The following is an 18,093-nucleotide window of genomic DNA, read 5'->3' on the forward strand; positions in this document are numbered from 1 at the left end:
AGTAGGTATCCCAGTGGAAGGAGAACCAGGACCCTGGTTACAAGAAGCCATGACTCTCTGCCTGGAAAATTGACAGGTCTTATAAATGAAGCATTCATTCACTTTAACTCTCACTATCTCTGTAAGCCTCCCTTTAATGTCTGTATAGTAATTAATTGTATTTTAGTTCCATGGAACCCGTATATTATTTTTAAGCAACATGTATCTAAGCATTACAAGCAGGGTAAGATATTTTGCAGCAGTTCATTTTCCTAATAACTGAGCTTTAATGAAGCTAATAGTCTCATCTTTAGATATAATGCATTCCAGCTACCAGATATAACCTATCTTCTTAGTAAAGTTCCATGAAATTCTATTTTAATTTTTGTGTATAATATTCATTCTACCCTGTTCTTACTGCAAAAGTATTGAATCTGTTAAAAAGAGAAGGTAAAAATTGCTACTAACAGTAGAGGTACATTTGGGAATAGATGCAATATATTTATTGCATCAGATTCTAGTGGGATTTTATTTGGTTGACAGTGAGCCTTTCCATATCAAATGCCCTTCTTGGGCATTTCTAGCCCATGAAACAAGGCACCATGGCACGGCCTGTCTATATGATGCCATTGTTTGATTTTGCACTTGCCTTTCTCCACTGTATCCCAAAGTTGACTTACGGAGAAGCGTGGGCTCTGTTAACAAACAAAGCTATAGGATCCACAGGTCATTTGTTTTCAAACAAAGCATGTATGTGCATTTCTTTAAAAAAGCAATTATGAGTAATGTTTCGATTAAACATCCATAAAATGAGGACAGTGGTTTACTTGTTAATTAGCCTGTGGCCAGTGCTCCTTTGAATACAGTTATTGCTGCTTACAGGAGGAATAACGATTGTGAGATGCTGTTTCACGTGATGCTTAGTACCCTTAGAAATTACTGGTCTACAAAAGTGAAAACAGAAAGTCAGATTAGTAGCTGGACGGATTATAGAAACCTGCCAGCTGAGTCAGAGGTACATACTGGAAGTAGGGAGTTGATAGTGATGGTTGTAGAGAAGCAGGTAAAAGATGAGTTTGGGCCGGGCATGGTGGCTCCCACCTGTAATCCCAGCACTTTGGGAGGCAGAAAGGGGTGGATTACCTGAGGTCAGGAATTTGAGACCAACCTGACCAACATGGTGAAACCCTGTCTCTAATAAAAACACAAAATTAGCTGGGTGTGGTGGTGCATGCCTATAATCCCAGCTACTTGGGAGGCTGAGGCAGGAAAATTGCTTGAACTCGGGAGGCAGAGGTTGCAGTGAGCCAAGATCGCACCACTGCACTGCAGCCTGGGCGACAGAACAAGACTCCATCTCAAAAAAAAGATGACTTTGGATCAGTTCCCTGAGATACAAATGTAAGAAAGGAGAGACCCAACCTTTGGGCCTCACTGAGCAGTAAAGACAAAAGGAAGCAGAGAAAAAAAGTGATCAAGGAAAGAGGAAGAAAACAGTGCAGAGCAGTAGTATAAGAGAACCCTAGATTTTAAAGTTATTATTTTAAATCGAAAATGTAATTGGTTTTAGCTGTCATAATATTTTAGATCATATGAATCAGAACTGCTGAACTCACTACCTAAGTTACTTCATTTTAGGTGTTCCAGATAGCTGTTGGCTGTGATGATAAAAAATTCATTGCAGTTAAAGGGTAAGTATATTTCCATTTGACCTGTTACTCTTTAAGTTTTAAAACAAATGATAAACTTAATAATTCATAGTAATAATAGCCTAATGACTGACACATTCACAACGAGATCCAAAACTGAATTGACGTTCATGCCTAGATTCAATTGGTTTAAACTTTTGCCAAATACTACATTTGAATCATACTAAAAATAAAAATAATTAGCCTCTTTCTCTATTACCAGCATTTTTTCTCCACCTTCCCTTTTAGTAAGCCAGTTTCTATCCTTCACGGTTGCCTGTCTCAATTCTTCAGTCTACGGCTCATTCCCAGAAACATAGGAGGGAGAAACACCTGTTTTCCATCCTTCTCAAACCAGTTATAATTTCATTTCCATCAGAGAACTGCTTACACCCATATCAGAGAAGCCTCAGTTTCTGCACCATTTTCTATGGGAAATTTCTTAGAACAAGCCTAGCAGAACCTCAGTGATGCCCCAGAGAATCCCAACGTGTGAACTGTGTCAGTGCTGATATGGTTCACGATGAAGCGCGTTGGACACCGTGCCTTCCATTCACCATAGCGCTCTTTCTTCTACATGGGAGAAAATCAAAGGCAGCATACACAAATCTGTTTAGCTGAGGCTACATGTATAACAGAGACAGAAATTTATGGAGATTCCTTTCCTTCAGTTAGGAGTGAGAGTAGGGGAACATTGACTTTATCTGAGTATTGATGAAATGACTTGCTCACATCCAAAGCAAGTGTCTGCTCCTCTGTCGTTCTCATAATCTTTTAATTATTACTGAGTTGTAATAATCAATTGCTGGATTGATAAGTATTTGCATCTCATTCATCATTTCCTAAATTTGCATTTGCTAACATCTTTGCACCCGTAATTCCTTTCCCAGGAAATGCAAAAAGGCTAGCTGATTTATACAGCCGGTATCATCCTATTTCAGGGATGATTTACATCTTTGCTCCTTAGAGCATGGCCTATGGACCAACACTGGCATCACCTGAGAACTTGTTAGAAATGCAGATTCTCAGGTCTCATCCCACACCTGCTGAATCAAAATCTGCATTTTAACAAAATTTCCAGGAGATTACAAGGGGCACTAACGTTTGAGAATAACTGGTGTAAACATGTTACCAGTTCCCAGTACCACTGCATTCAGAATTCCTTCTCAGGCCCGATTTCCTTCTAAAGTGAGATGGAAAGCAGCTTGAAGCAGTCTGTTTCTAGAAGGGTCCAAATAATAATTATCAAGCTCAGTTACTCATCAAAATCACTTGGAGAACATGTTTTGAAAACACGGATTTTAGGACCTTACTCTGGGCCTCTTAGTCAATGATCCACTTCCCTGGAACCCTAAAAGCTCTAATATCTTGGGCTCAGGTTGCAGTGGGCCTATGGTTTTTACAGTCACCACGGGAGACCTGGAATAGCATGGGGTCCAAAATACTTCTGGAGAGCCAGGAGACTTGTCACTGAAGGAGAGTTGTCAACTCTTGGAGTCCAATTTGGGTTCAGGGTGAAGGATGGTCTAGACTTCCAACATCTATCTAAAAATGGTGGTGACAAGGGTTCTTTCTAAGTTCCACGGGAAGCAGCCAGCTAAAATGGTCAGATGAATAATTTACCCAACTAAAAACTCCTATAATTACAACGACCATTATAGCCTTCTGTCTTGCGAACCCTAACTAGAAATTATGTTAATCTGTAAAATAACTCCTTACCTGCACAATAGTAGCAACTAGAAATCTTGTGTTTAAAAAAAGTTTACGTCTAATAAAACAGTCCAAAGAAATTTGTTTTCATTTTGATAGATTTTCTATGAGTTTTTATTTTTGTTTGTGTGTGCATGTGTGTGTTTTACCATGGCAGTTTTTTAAAAAGTGTGATGAAATTCATATAATATAAATTTACCATTCTAAAGTATACAATTCAGTGGAATTAAGTACCTTCACAATGTTGTACAGCTAGCACCACTATCTAGTTCTACAATATTTTTGTCACCCCAAAAGGAAACTCTTTACCCAGTTAGCAGTCATTTCCCATTCTCCATTTCCCCCAGCCCCTGCCAACCACAATCTGCTGTCTCAAAACCATAATCTCTAGGGATTTGCTGCTCTGAATATTTCATATAAATGGAATCCTACAATATATGACCTTTTGTGTCCAGCTACATTCACTTAGTGTGTTTTTGAGGTTCAACAGGCATATATTAGTCCTTCCTTCCCTTTTATGGCTGAGTAATATTCCATTGAATGGATATACCACATTTTGTTTAACCATCCAGCAGTTCATGGATATTTGGGATGTTTCTACCTTCTGGCTTTTGTGAATAGTACAGCTATGAATATTTGTTTACAAGTGTTTGTTTGAACACCCGTTTTGAATTATCGTGGGTATGTACCTGGGAGTGGAATTGCTAGGTTGTATGGTAATCCTATGTTTAACTTGTTAAGGAACCTCCAAGCTGTTTTCCATAGCAGCTGCACTGTTTTACATTATCACCAGCAATATATATGGGTCCCAATTTCTCTGCTTCCTTGCCAACTCTTGTTTCTTTCTGTGTTGGGGAGTTTTGGGTTTTTGTTTTGAATTGACAGATAAAATTATATGTATTTAGCAGGTACCACATGATGTTTTAAAATACATTGTGGAGTGACTGAATCTAGCTAGTTAACATATGTATTACCTCACATAGTTATCATTTTGGTGGTGAGGAAACACTTCACGTCTACTCTCTTTGCATTTTTCAAGAATACAATATATCATGAACTAAAGTCACCGTGTTGTACAATAGATCTCTTGGAACTTACCCTCTTATCTAATTGAAATTGTCCATCTTTTGAGCAACCTCTCCCAAAGCCCTGCATTTGCTATAAATTTTTAATAAGCACGTATCAAATATAAGAGATAAATCAGTAGATTTCAAATTCTGGTATCTCCTGAAACATTTATGAAACTGATGTTTTAAAAACAGAAATGCTAAGGCCACACACTAACCAGAGATTCTAATTCAGTAAATGATGATTCTGTGACACTCTCCAGTTTGAGAATCAATGAGTTAAATGATTAAATGTGTGCAGATATTTAAGAAATGATATTACAACTTCATTATGTTTTGTTTTTTGTAGATTTAGTAAAAAAGAATGTCATCACCATGATTTTTCATACGTGATTGAAAAGTAAGAAATTTTTTTAACATAAGCACTGAGTTTTATATTAACATAGTACCAATACTTTACAATCAGTACTTATTCAGTGGATTATTATTAGCATCCATATGTTTGGCTTGACACTGTGCAGTCAGTTTTTTCATTAAGCAAAATGTGTAGATGGTATAATTAACTTTCCTGAAACATACAAGAGAGTCAGTCTCCCCCTTCAATTTAATTGGATAAACAAAGCAAACACCATTTACATATATGTAGTCTCAAATCTCATATTGCTCCCTGTAATTTAAGGAAGACATACAAGAATTTTTTTTGCCTACATACTTATTCTCAAATTCTACATGACTGAAGCCAGGTGCAGTGGCTCATGCCTGTAATCTCAGCACTTTGGGAGGCGGAGGCAGATGGATCACCTGAGGTCAAGAGTTCAAGACCAGCCTGGCCAACATGGTGAAACCCCATTTCTACTAAAAATACAAAAAACTAGCCGGGCATGGTGGCTCAAATTCTACAAGACTGTAGTTCAGCTCGTTAGAAGTAATATATTTACCCGGAAAGTCCTGACATCAAATATTCTAACTGAACTTTTTTCTAGATTTTATATTTAATTGTATGCATATTTATTTTTAATAATGTGCTGTATTAAACATATAACTAAACAAAATTTGACTTTTACCTTTGTCAGATAAAGATCTTCATTTTTAAAATGTTAAATATTTATTAGACTGTCAAAATATAGAAGTCCACAGCCTCTGAAATATTTACAAGCATCTTTGAAAAAGCTGTGAAATTTATTAATTAAAATTCGAAATTTATTATTTAAAACAATAATTTATTAATTAAAATAAATGAAAGAATGTTTAGCCAGTAGGCACATTCTTTAAGTGATTTCATTCATTAAGGTAGGGTGGAGAGTGGCCCAGCCGAGATGCTCCAGGTTGCAATGCTTAGTGAAAGCCGTTGGTAAAATACAAGGATGAGAAGAAAATGTTTAATAGTTGATGAGGACACCACCTTTTAGTGTCTAGGTGGCAGCTGCGCCTGAAAGGCAAGAATATGAAATAGACTGTGTCACTGTGATGGGGGTTTCCTGAGTCTGTTTCCTGCCACATGGTAACATATATAGAACATGTGGCTGGTAACAGTGATTCAAGTATGAGGACTGAGAAGACAGGGAATGTGGGGGAGGTGATTTTGAAGGAATAAGTCCTTGAGTTCATGAACATGAAGCATTCCACTCTAGTGAGAAATCTAAATTAGGAAATATCTGAAGTTTTAAAATACACATCTATTGTTACTGATTCTGAAGTATCCTATTCTTTCATCTGTTAATATTCTGGAGAGAACTGCATTGGAACAGCCCAACGAACATGGGCTTTATCGTCACATATCCTGCTCAGTAGTAAAGCAAGGTCTGTAGCCTGGAATGAGTTTCATGCAGTTTCTGAGAATAGTACCAGATCTACAAAGAGAGGACAGTAATTCACACCTTAGCTGTTGTAAGAGCGTGTTAATATGTTTGTAAATATGTGTAGAAAGTGCCTGAAACATAGTGAGTGCTCAGTATTTCATAATTATATTTATCTGTTTGACCTTTGTGATACCTCTTACCTAAACAAAGTCACGGGTTTAGTTTTTAAGTCTGAAAATAGGAACGAGAAATAAATAATGAGGAATGTCTTTTTTACAGGTCATATCTGAGGCATCAGCCATCTAAAAACTTGGTAAGAAAACTATAAAATTTTGTCAATGGACCAAATATATAAAATCACTCAAGTATTTTTCCTTTTCTAGAAAGTAAGATATATTTGGAAAAAATATGGCTGCCCTCTGAGGCTTGACTTCACAGAAAAGTTTCAACCTGTGGTTCAATTGTAAGTATATTCTCATCAACATTTTTAACTTATATTGACAGTTTCAAACTAAGAGTGTGAAAACAAGACTAATCGATCATGCATCTAACAACACGTATTTTTGACTCTATTCAATATATGCGAGACTTAGTTTTCAGTACAAGTTATACAAAGCTGGGCTGTGATGGTCCCTGCATGTTGAGGGACGTTACCGTCTGGCAGCTGAAATTTCAGTGGGTAAGAGAGCTGAGAGCCTGCCGACCCAGGGAAGCCCTTGCTTTACCCGCTCTGAATATCTCCCCAGGCTCCCACCAGCACCCCTGCCTGTTTGGTAGGAACTACCTTCCCCAGGTGATATAACTTCTCTTTCCACAAGCCAATGATAAGTGAAAGCTTATCAGGAAAGAAACTAGATTGCCAACAAGTACATTGAGGTCATTTCAAAAATATTATCCCTAGGTTGATTTTTTTTTTTTTTTTTTTTTTTTTTTTTTTTTTGAGACTGAGTCTCGCTCTGTGGCCCAGGCTGGAGTGCAGCGGCGTGATCTTGGCTCACTGCAAGCTCCGCCTCCCGGGTTCACGCCATTCTCCTGCCTCAGCCTCCCGAGTAGCTGGGACTACAGGCGCCCTGCCACCTCGCCCGGCTAATTTTTTGTATTTTTAGTAGAGATGGGGTTTCACTGTGTTAGCCAGGATGGTCTCGATCTCCTGACCTCGTGATCCGCCCGCCTTGGCCTCCCAAAGTGCTGGCATTGCAGGTGTGAGCCACTGCGCCGACCATCCGTAACTCAATTCTTATAAACAATATTTCAGCCAGGCACGGTGGCTCACACCTGTAATCCCAGTGCTTTAGGAGGCTTAAGCAGGAGGATGGCCTGAGCCCAGGAGATCGAGATCAGCATAGGCAGCATAGCAAGACCCTGTCGTCACAAAAATTAAAATAATTAGCCAGGCGTGGTGGTGTGTGCCTGTGGTCCCAGCTACTCAGGAAGCTGAGAGGGGAAGATCACTTGAGCCCAGCAGGCAGAGGATGCAATGAGCCAAGGACCGCACCACTGCACTCCAGCCTGGGCAACAGAGTGAGACCTTGGCTCAAAAAACAAAAACAAATAATATTTCATAATAAAAATATGAATGAAATGCTATTAGGAAGACTTTTCCAACTGATTTCATATTTGTTTGCTTTCCTCTCTGACTTTATTCTTATATTTTTGGTTTATTATTATGGAAGTTATACAGCTTGTGACAAAATTTAAAATATAGAAAAATATGAGATAAATGACTCACATGTCTAAATTTTTTGCTATTGTAGATAAATAATAGTGAATATCCATTCATGTACATGTTTGGTCACTAGTCCAGGTATGCTGTTAGGATAGATTGCTGGCAGTAAAATTCCCATGTCTACAACACCAACAAAATTTTCTTAGTCAAGGCTTTCAGCTTTTGGGGACCTCTTAGGCTGCAGACAGCTTCTGAGATCTCTCAGGGTGGGTAGGTACAGAAGTAATGAATAAGACGCTCCAACTTAATTTTGCTACCAGAACTTTTCCCACTGGGATCCTGCAGGCCTCTGCCAGCATGGTCTGGCCCCTACCCCTTGCCCGTGGCACTTCTAAGATGCTACTGTGTGCCCTTTGCTTCTTAAATCATACTCCAGCAGTCCATCTGTCAGAGCTCTCCATGCTCTCCACGCTCTCCGGCTAATCTGCTTGCTTTCTTAGTTTTGATCTTCTTCTAGACACCTAATCATGCCACTGCCTTTCCTGGGCACCCAAAGCACTGCTTTCCCTACCAGAGGCTTAGTGTGTTTGTGTTTTGTGTGTGTTTGTTTATGTAATGCTTAACCCCCCAAGGTTAAAAAATCTTAACCTTCTCTCTCAGAGAAGTGCACACTTCCGTTCATCATTGCTAAACACCTACTTTGCACCAAGAACTGTGCTAGGCCCTGGAAATGGAAAGATAAGTGACAGGATTTCCACCCTGAAAAGCAGAAGAGTCTGATAGAGCAGAGAAACATATGCACAGATACGCTGAGTGTAATGATAGAATGGAACAGTTTGGGTGGTTAGGATTGAAACGCAAAAGATTCCAACCCAGCTGTAAAGAGAGCGGGGCTCTGGGAAATGTTCCAGAAGATTTGCATTTGAGCTGAGTCACTGAGTCTTAAGGATAATGAATATTTTGCTAGAGGCAGAAGAGGGAAGGAGAGAAGTGAGGAGAGTAATGTTGAATTCTACTGGGTCAGTCTTTCAAGTAAAACAGATAGTTGGAGGAAGAAAATGTATAGTTCAAACGGTGTGATGTTGTTGAGGCAAAAATTAGTCACGAAGTCTCAGGAGAAGAGGCCGGGAAGCTAGCTAGCTGGATTCCAGACCATGGAAGGCCTTCTATCAAGTCTTACGGTGGAATGGCATGATCAAATATTTGCTTTAGCTAGTTCTTTCTGGGAGAGGTGTAGAAGATGAATTTCAGAGAAAGAAATCTAAGTAGGGAGACCAGCTAGTCAACTGTATTGGTAGTGCTGGTGAGGTAGGAGATCAGCAGGACTTGTTTTCACAACCCTGCCGATCAAAACAGGATGTAGCCAAGAAACTGGCCAAAACCAGCTAGCACTTAGAGTTATAATGCATTTGCATAAGACATTCCCACCAGCACCATGACAGTACAAATGCCATGGCAATAACTCAGAAGTTTTCTTATATGGTTCCAGAAAGTCCCTGCCCCCTTCTAGAAAATTCTTGAATCGCCCTCCCCTTATTTAGCATATATATAGGAATAGTATAAATATAGCTAGCCAGCTATCCATGAGTGCTACTCTGCCTGTGGGATAGCCCTGCTCCGTCTACAGAGCAGCCATTCTGCTGTACACTTCGCTCTAATAAACTTTCTTTCTTTCACCATCAGCTCAATCTTGAATTCTTTCCTGAGTGAAGCCAAAAACCTCCCAAGCTGAGCCCCAAGTTTGGGGTTCACCTGCATCACTAGGAGGAGAAAAACAGATGACTGCAATAGCAACAAGGACAAAGAAGAAGAATCCTGTATATAAGAAAATTAGTGATTAGACACACTGGGGCCTGTCGGGGGGTAGGGACAGCATCAGGACAAATACCCAATGCATGCGGGGCTTAAAACCTAGGTGATGGGTTGATGGGTGCAGCAAACCACCACGGCACATGTGTACCTATGTAACAAACCTGCACGTTCTGCACATGTACCCCACAACCTAAAGTAAAATTTTTAAAAAAAGAAAGAAAGAAAATGAGTGATTATAATAGGCAGGACTTGATAATTGATAGATGTGAGTGGTAAGGGAAAGAGAATGAGGAACATGAATGACTCACAGGTGACACCAGTTAGAAGGGATCCTCCACAGACTTCCACCACCATATCTGTCTGTCCTCAAGCAACTGTACCAGGAACTCTGTCTGCCTTCCTGTCACTATGGATGAACTGTCTGTGTATCTGTCTAAGGCCTATCCCTCCATTTGTAAGCTAGATCCCCACCGGTTTTCCTAATCAAGAACATTGCTCCTGAAATTCTCCTTCTTCTCCTCCATCATCAACTTTTCCCTCTCTGCTGACTCATCCTGGAAATACACAGGTCTTTCTCCCACCAAGAAACAAAGCAAAACAAAATCAACAACTTGTTCACAAAACAACACCAAAATCCCTGTCTTGACCTTACTAGCCCTTCAGCTTCTGTGGTCGCTGTCATCAGCTCTCCTCCCACTCTCTCCCAAATTGCCCTCGGTCTGGCCTTTGTGCTCACCACTCTACTGGTACCGCCAGCCAACATGATCCGTGACCTCCATTCAGCTAAACCGATGGTCAATGCTCAGGTCCCACCTTCCTTGATCTCATTGACAAGAATTGACATGGTTAATCATTTACTCCCACTTGAAATATTTTCTTCATCTGGCTTCCAGGATAGCTCATTCTCCTGTTTTCCTGCTTCCTTGCTGGTAGCACCCCCTTAATTACGTAGTTCCTCCCTGATTTCTTTTTTTTTTTTTCATGATCTGAGATTTTGTTTTTAATTTTCTTAAGTCTTATGATCACCTATAATTTATAATTTTGTATATAACTCCTCTACTTTAATCCTTCTAATAAGTTGGCAAAGCGCCATTGCCAATCACACATACACAGGAATTCTACAGTTTTGCGTTTTTGAATGGCTGTTTAATGACAATCCTAAGTTAAAAGTCTGACTTAGTAAAGAGTCTGAAAGTAAAGTTTAACTTGCTACTATTTCTTGTCACACTGACTTTTAAAAGATGACAAGGTCATCTATAAGTGTGAGAAGTGTTTTTATTTGATACGACACATAAACCATTAAAATGCCCTTCAATAAGTAAAAGGCAGCATTTTAGATACAGGAAATTCTAATTAGACTGGCAGAGTTAAGACCAAAAACATAAACATTGCGACCTTATCTTCAGCCCTTGCCTTTCACAGGCAAATGAACACAAATTGAAAAAAAAAAAAAAAAAAAAACAGGTGAGTCTTGCTTGGTTCTGAGACAGGGCAAGGATTTTTCCAATATTAAAATATATTCAAATAACTAGTTATACACATCTAAATTAAAAACCAGTCTCCAATAGGTTTGGGGATGGCATTCTCGCCTTTGTGAAAAGTTGAGCATTACTCATCAAGTCCAATCATATCTTTAGAAGGGGAAACAGGGAGAGCATTTACTGAGTGTGAATTACTGTCAAAATTCAAAAAAACTGATCATATTCATTTAACCAGAAGCCAGTCTTACTTATCAGGGCTGTCCAACAAAAATATTCTGCCAGTTATACATGAGCTGAATTCTGGTGTATGAGATCAGTTGCACTCCAGTACACATAAAAGAATGAGACAATTCTGATTTGTAAGTAAGTAAGGCAGTGACCAATTCTTTCTGCCTTCTTTTTAACACCAGTGGAGATCATTTTTGTTCCAGGGATGTGCTTCTTGGGATTCTCCAACTGCTCCTTCCATGTCTCCTCTCCGCAGACGATGCCTTTGTCCTTCTTGGTATCTGCGTACGAGAATCCAGCCACTCACCTGTCTTCCACCCACAGAGACCATGGAGATTGGGCCCAGTCTTGTGCTTGCCTCCCTTTTCCACGGTGTGACACTGGACACACTTCTAAATCAAAGCAAAAATATTTTTGCTTTTTTCAACATCACCCATATTTAATTCTCTCTTTTGCCGCTCGCACTACAAACGTTCCCGCTCCGAAGCTTGACACCTGGCTCTCTCTCTCCCTGACCTCTTAGTGTTGGAATGCCCCAAGGCTCAGGGATTTCTTTTCTTTTCCCCATCTCAAGTTTCTCTTTGAATGTCGTCATCCAGTCACATGGGCCAGGATGTCTCAATATATTGATATATCCCAACACTGCACCTACAGCCTGACCATCTCCCCTTGTACCTGTCAAGTATGCTTAGGGTAACTCTCCATGTCATCATCTGATATGCAGAACTACATCATCTGGACACGGTCTCTCCTAGCTTGCCGCCATGTCTGGGAAAAAGACTGGAGGATTGTATGGGATGTTTTAAAGGCTCAGAACTAGAGGTGGTTCCCACCCACATCCCGTTATCCAGAACCTATTGTCGTGGCTCAAATCTAACTGCAAGGTGGTCTATAAAATGTAATCAGATACAGTTCCTGAACCCCAGACTCACACATCCACTGAGATGTTAAATACACATACCACTTTTCCACTTAGATGTCAATAGATATATCAAACATAACCTGTCCAAAACTGAACTCCTAATCTTCCCCTCAAAACCTGCTTCCACCAGTAGCCTTCCCCATTCTAAGTGATAGCAACTCCATCCTTCTTGTTGATCTGGCCAAAACTGGAATCTCCCTGACTCCTGCCTCTCTCATATACCCTACATCAAATCCATTAGCAAAGCCTGTTGGGTCTATCTATTTGTCAATGCCTGCTGTCACACTGACCCAAGCCATCCTCACTGACCTGGATTATTACCATAGCCTTTTTGTTGCTCTCTCTGTTCCCACTCTTGCCTCCATATAGCAGCAAGAGTAAAACCTTGAAAACAAAGTCAAAGGACATTGCTCCAAAGCTCAAAGTCCTTACCATGGAGTAAAAGCCAAGCCCTTAAAATGACTTCCAAGGTTCTCTTTGATTTTCTGCCTCTGTTACCTTTCTCCGATTAAACTTCACCTCACTCACTCAGATGCAGCAAGTGGCTTCCTTACTGTTCCTCAAGGGAGAGTAGTTTCTACGAAATGGTGACAACAGAAGCCAGACTGCAGGGGATTTGCAAAATAAACTAGAAGTTTACAAGTAGAGGCAAAATGTAGTCTACACTTGTTCAGCTTTTGGCTGGAAAATAGAAAAAAGAGACAGGAATTTACCTATAGAGAAAAACACAAAATATAACCTGGATTTTTTTTAAGGAGGAAGATAGATGAGCATGTTTACAGTTTGAGGATAAGGAAAGGAAGGTTAAAAGTGAGTCATTCTGATTATAGTAATATAGCAGACTGAGCTAAGTTGAGTCACTCCCTACCTGTGATAGACACGTCATCCTGGATAAAACATAACAAAAATATTTTGTACATAACTAAACTTGAAAGAAAGAAGGTGCACTCTGCAGAAGTGAAGAGAGAACTGAACATTAGAGCAACGCTCTTCAGCCTGCCTGTGCGATCCAGGGGTATTGGCCCAGGATAATGGAACTAGAAATTGGAAGCTGGGTTTTCAAGCCCCTGTGAGGCCAAGAGGCTATTTCATAAATTCAGGATATATTAAGAGCTACCTAGTCCAAAAAAAGAGAGAGAGAGAGAGAGAGAGACTGACTAGAAAACTCTGCTTAATGCCCAGGTCAGCCACAAGGAAGGTTGTAACCTACATGAATTTGTAGGCAAAAACATACCTCCTATAAGAATAGAAGATGTCCACCAAAATGTTCGCCTCAGGCCTCCTATGGATGTGGATCTGAACTTATACCTAATAGGAATAGAGTTTAGTCATAGAAAGTGCCACAAGAAAAATGAAGCTAAAAATTATCAAGTAGACTTGAAACCCCTAAGCAAACCCCTTGAAACAAAGGTAATTGGAAAAGCAAATCCAGAGACATAATATTCTTACTGGAAAAGTCGCCGCCATCAACAAAATTGATCATCTACATTTACAAACATTTAAGGAAATGGGTCCTCATGAGGGTGAGTCAGCAGATAAAATAAGTTGAAAAATGAGCACACAAAACAAATGCTTAAAAATAACAGAACAGGCCGGGCGCGGTGGCTCAAGCCTGTAATCCCAGCACTTTGGGAGGCCGAGACGGGCGGATCACAAGGTCAGGAGATCGAGACCATCCTGGCGAACACAGTGAAACCCCGTCTCTACTAAAAATACAAAAAACTAGCCGGGCGAGGTGGCGGCGCCTGTAGTCCCAGCTACTTGGGAGGCTGAGGCAGGAGAATGGCGGGAACCCAGGAGGCGGAGCTTGCAGTGAGCGGAGATCCGGCCACTGCACTCCAGCCTGGGCGACAGAGCAAGACTCCGCCTCAAAAAAAAAAAAAAAAAAAAAAAAAAAAAAAAAAATAACAGAACAATCTGAACAATATAGAAAATGTGTTCAAAATGAATAAAGAGGAAAAATAAAGTAGAAATCATAATGAAATAATATGACTATGAAAAGAAAGGCATATTTTTAAACATTTGAAATTCTAGACGTGAAAATGTAGTCATTAAATTCAAAATTTTAGACACAATTACAAACCAGATTAGATACACGTGAAGAGAGAATTACTGAAAAAAGAGAGATGTGGAAATTTACCAGGATGCAACACAAATAGGTAAACAGTTAAATAAGAAAGAAGCTAAGAAACGATTTCAGCAGAATAACAAATTTCAATATGTGCTTAATAGTTTTTTCCAGAAGGGGAAATTACAGAAAATGCGTTGAAAAGAGAAGCAACATTCAACGAAAAGAAAGAAAATATGAAAACTTTTCAGAATTTAAGGCCCAAATCATATGGTTGAGGATTGGCATGAAGTCTCAGATACCTCAGAATGAAGCCATAAAACAGCAAAGAAAAAGGGAAAATCACATACGCTGTCATACAAATAAGACAGATTACCTACCATGGAATGTCGCCTAGACTGACAGATTTCTCACCAGCAAAATTAGCATAAGTATAACTGGGGGTCAGATGATTAGCCATGAGAATGGGCTGAGTAGGGAACGAAGAGAATGTAGGAGAGAAATGCTGTGTGAGAAAGCAGGGAGGGCGGGGCACGGTGGCTCCGCCTGTAATCCCAGCACTTCCGGAGGCCAAGGTGGGCGGATCACTTGAGGTCAGGAGTTCGAAACCACCCTGGCCATCATGGTGAAACCCCGTCTCTACTAAAAACACAGAAATTAGCTGGGCTGGTGGTGGGTGCCTGTAATCCCAGCTACTCGGGAGCCTGAAGCAGGAGAATCGCTTGAACCCAGAGGTTGCAGTGCACCAAGATTGTACCATTGCACTCTAGCCTGGGCAACAGAGTGAAATTCTGTGGAAGGAAGGAAGGAAGGAAGGAAGGAAGGAAGGAAGGAAGGAAGGGAGGGAGGGAGGGAGGGAAGGAGGGAGGGAAAGCAGAGAGGGAGAGAGGGAGGGAGGAAAGAAGGAAGGAGGGAAGGAAGGAAGGGAGGAAGGGAAGAAGGAGAGAGAGAAAGCGAGAAAGCAGGGAGGGAGAGAGAGGGGGAAGGAAGGGAGGGTGGGAGGGAGAGAGGAATTGGGGAGCTGGAAATCTCTACAAGGTCAAGGGGCAGATGAGAGGACAAGTGGGGGATGGGAGAGGGTGAGGCGGGAGAGTAGTCTACTGGAACGGCACTATTTGGGATTCTTGTGGCAGCATTTGTTTCTAGAAATAACTTATTTGTCTCTCTGCTACTACGAATCACTTGATCAAACCTTTTGCTTCCAATTCTCCTAAGATAATGAACTGAATACTAGAGGCCAACGACAGAGGGGCAGATCAGTAAGGCCCACGCCCAGTTCCATTGAATTATGGTAGACATAGGTGATAACTGGGCAGCCGGTCAGGTATTCATCAGAGGTGAATTTAGCTGCTCACTTTGAGACTCTGGCAGACTCGAATCAATTAAGCTTTGAGAATCAGCAGCATCAGCGGCAGGGGTGGCCACTGGGAAATTAGCCCATAGTCTAGGCCTCTGGATTATAATAAATGCCTTATCCTTATAGGGAATGGCTCAGGTACAAGGCTCGGCAGAGTTTGACCAATAAAAGGACAATAGATTCACTGTCCAACACTCATAAGAAGGAAGCCAGTCCTGGGAGTGTGATCCAGCTGGGAACCGAAGTCATCACAGCTGGATTCAGAGTCCCAGGGCTCGCCTCACGCTTACTAGCATTTGATGATGAGTCTATTACTCTCCAATCCCAAACTAGAATTTAGTGCCACAGAAGCAACCCTGGAGGAAACAATGGGGCAGGATTTCTTTGTTACCCTGCAGGGAGTTCAGGAACAGATATTGTGGGTGTTTTAAGGGTCCTGAGGATTCGCTTTAGTCAGGTATGATAAGATATACAGACGCGGAGATGACCATCAGGAAGGAAGTGTATTATACATACAGATCCCTGGAAACTGGGGCAAGGCACGCCCCACGGGGCCACACGTGGAAACGCCAGGGTCAGTCAGGAGGCAGAGGGAGTGAGGGGGAAATGTGGGCAGAGCCTTATTGCAGTTTCTGTGGGAAGGAATAGGAGAGGCAGGGTAAGCACGTTTGAAATTGGCTACTTTGAATAATTTCAATGGCGCTCTGGGGACTAGGGACTGTCCCCTGGTTGTAGGGTGTCTGCCTCTGGGGTGATGAGGGTAGGAGGATAGTAGCCCAGGGCTACTAATAAAGAACCCCCTTTCATAGGCAGGGGCTCCTGGAAGAGTTGTTTGCTATCTCTGGGAATTGGCTGACCTTCCGCAGACCCCCCAGGGAGCACAAGGCCCCAGAAGTTATGGCATCAGAATACAGAAGATGAAAGCCATGGTTAATACAATGGGATAGCCACAAGGATTCGTCTAATAGGTTTGCAGGTCCACAGAGAGGCCTGTTTCCCAGTTCCCAAAATGGAACTGCCATTGTGGGGAGGTTACAAATCGCAAGGCAGAGTTGCCAACTAGTAACATTTCTGCATTTCTGAGGCTTAATTAGTATCATACCCTAAAGAACATTCATGAAAATAAGCCATGCTTACATAGACAAGTATTTTGTCAGATATTTTCAATGATATAAATTAAACATTATGAAAGATCTTTACAAATCCAGAAATTATGGGTCATGTAATTTACACTTATTGCCACTAGATGACAGTGTAGCGTATTGCTCTTGCGAAAGATGCCAGCTCAGTTCAATTAAGATTTTGTTTTTTTCAAATAAAACATATGGCTTGCACTAGTTCTTAATAATTTAAGAATCTGGCCAGGCGTGGTGGCTCACACCTGTAATCCCAGTGCTTTGGGAAGCAGAGGCGGGAGGATGGTTTGAGGCCAGGTGTTGAAGATGAGTCTAGACAACATAGTGAGACTCCCCATCTCTACAAAAAATTTTAAAATGTACTGGGTGTGGTGGCACATACCTGTAGTCCTAAAGTTAGGAGGATCCCTTGAGCCCAAGGGTTAGAGGTTATAGTGAGCTATGATTGTGCCACTCACTCCAGCCTCTGCAACAGAGCAAGACCCCATCTCTAAATTACCTATAAATAGTAATAATTCAATAGTCTGGTGACTTTGGGAAAATGCAATCAAACATTCTGTTCTTTCCAAAGCTCCTAGAATTAGAGCTTTGCTAAAGCCTGACCCAAATCTCTGAAACTATACAGAAATCCGCGTGTGCCTACACACGTGTGTATTCATCTGTTGGGAAAGGGCTCCAGAGCTCTCAGTAGAGTTTTTGAATTTTCTGTGGCCTTCTTCCCTATCAGAAAAGAAGCCAAACACCAATACTCCAATCCCTAGCTAGTCATGCTGTTTAAGAACTAACCTTCTGAGTTCATCTCTTTATGACTTCTCAAAACTAAGTAGGATGGAAAGGTACCTATTCTCAGGTACCACTTTTTGACATTTGAAATTTTTGTCCCCAGTTTGTGAGAATGGGACTATAAATGCTTTGAATAACAAGGGTTGGGTGGTAGCAAGTTTAGCAGACCTAGAAAGCCAGATACAGCTGTGAGGTGAAGCAGAGATGGGGCAGTGAGTCAGGAGACGCTGTCAAGGACCTGTTATTTTGGATGATAGAGACAGAGAAGTGAGTGCAGGAAGAAGTTCTATCAGATGGAGAAGGTGGGGCGACAGTCCCGGCGCCAGCAGCCTCGAAACAAGTGCCTGACACTAAGGTCCTAAGTGAAATTCTAGCCAACGGGCAGGGGGCACAATTT

At 41.1% G+C, this 18,093-nt stretch overlaps 1 protein-coding gene across 4 annotated transcripts in view; it reads left to right on the plus strand.

Annotated features, from left to right (window-relative positions):
• The window catches only part of CATSPERE (catsper channel auxiliary subunit epsilon), a 162,151-nt gene that overhangs the window by 105,606 nt on the left and 38,452 nt on the right, over positions 1-18,093 (plus strand). For all 4 annotated transcript variants that reach the window (XM_010353277.2, XM_010353278.2, XM_010353279.2 and 1 more), the window contains 4 exons: positions 1,618-1,670; positions 4,794-4,844; positions 6,523-6,556; positions 6,627-6,706. In XM_010353277.2, the coding sequence (XP_010351579.1) occupies positions 1,618-1,670; positions 4,794-4,844; positions 6,523-6,556; positions 6,627-6,706 (218 nt within the window). The remainder of the gene's footprint in view (positions 1-1,617; positions 1,671-4,793; positions 4,845-6,522; positions 6,557-6,626; positions 6,707-18,093) is intronic.

The sequence above is a fragment of the Rhinopithecus roxellana genome, chromosome 8 (assembly GCF_007565055.1).
Source record: "Rhinopithecus roxellana isolate Shanxi Qingling chromosome 8, ASM756505v1, whole genome shotgun sequence".
Classification (NCBI taxonomy): Eukaryota; Metazoa; Chordata; class Mammalia; order Primates; family Cercopithecidae; genus Rhinopithecus; species Rhinopithecus roxellana.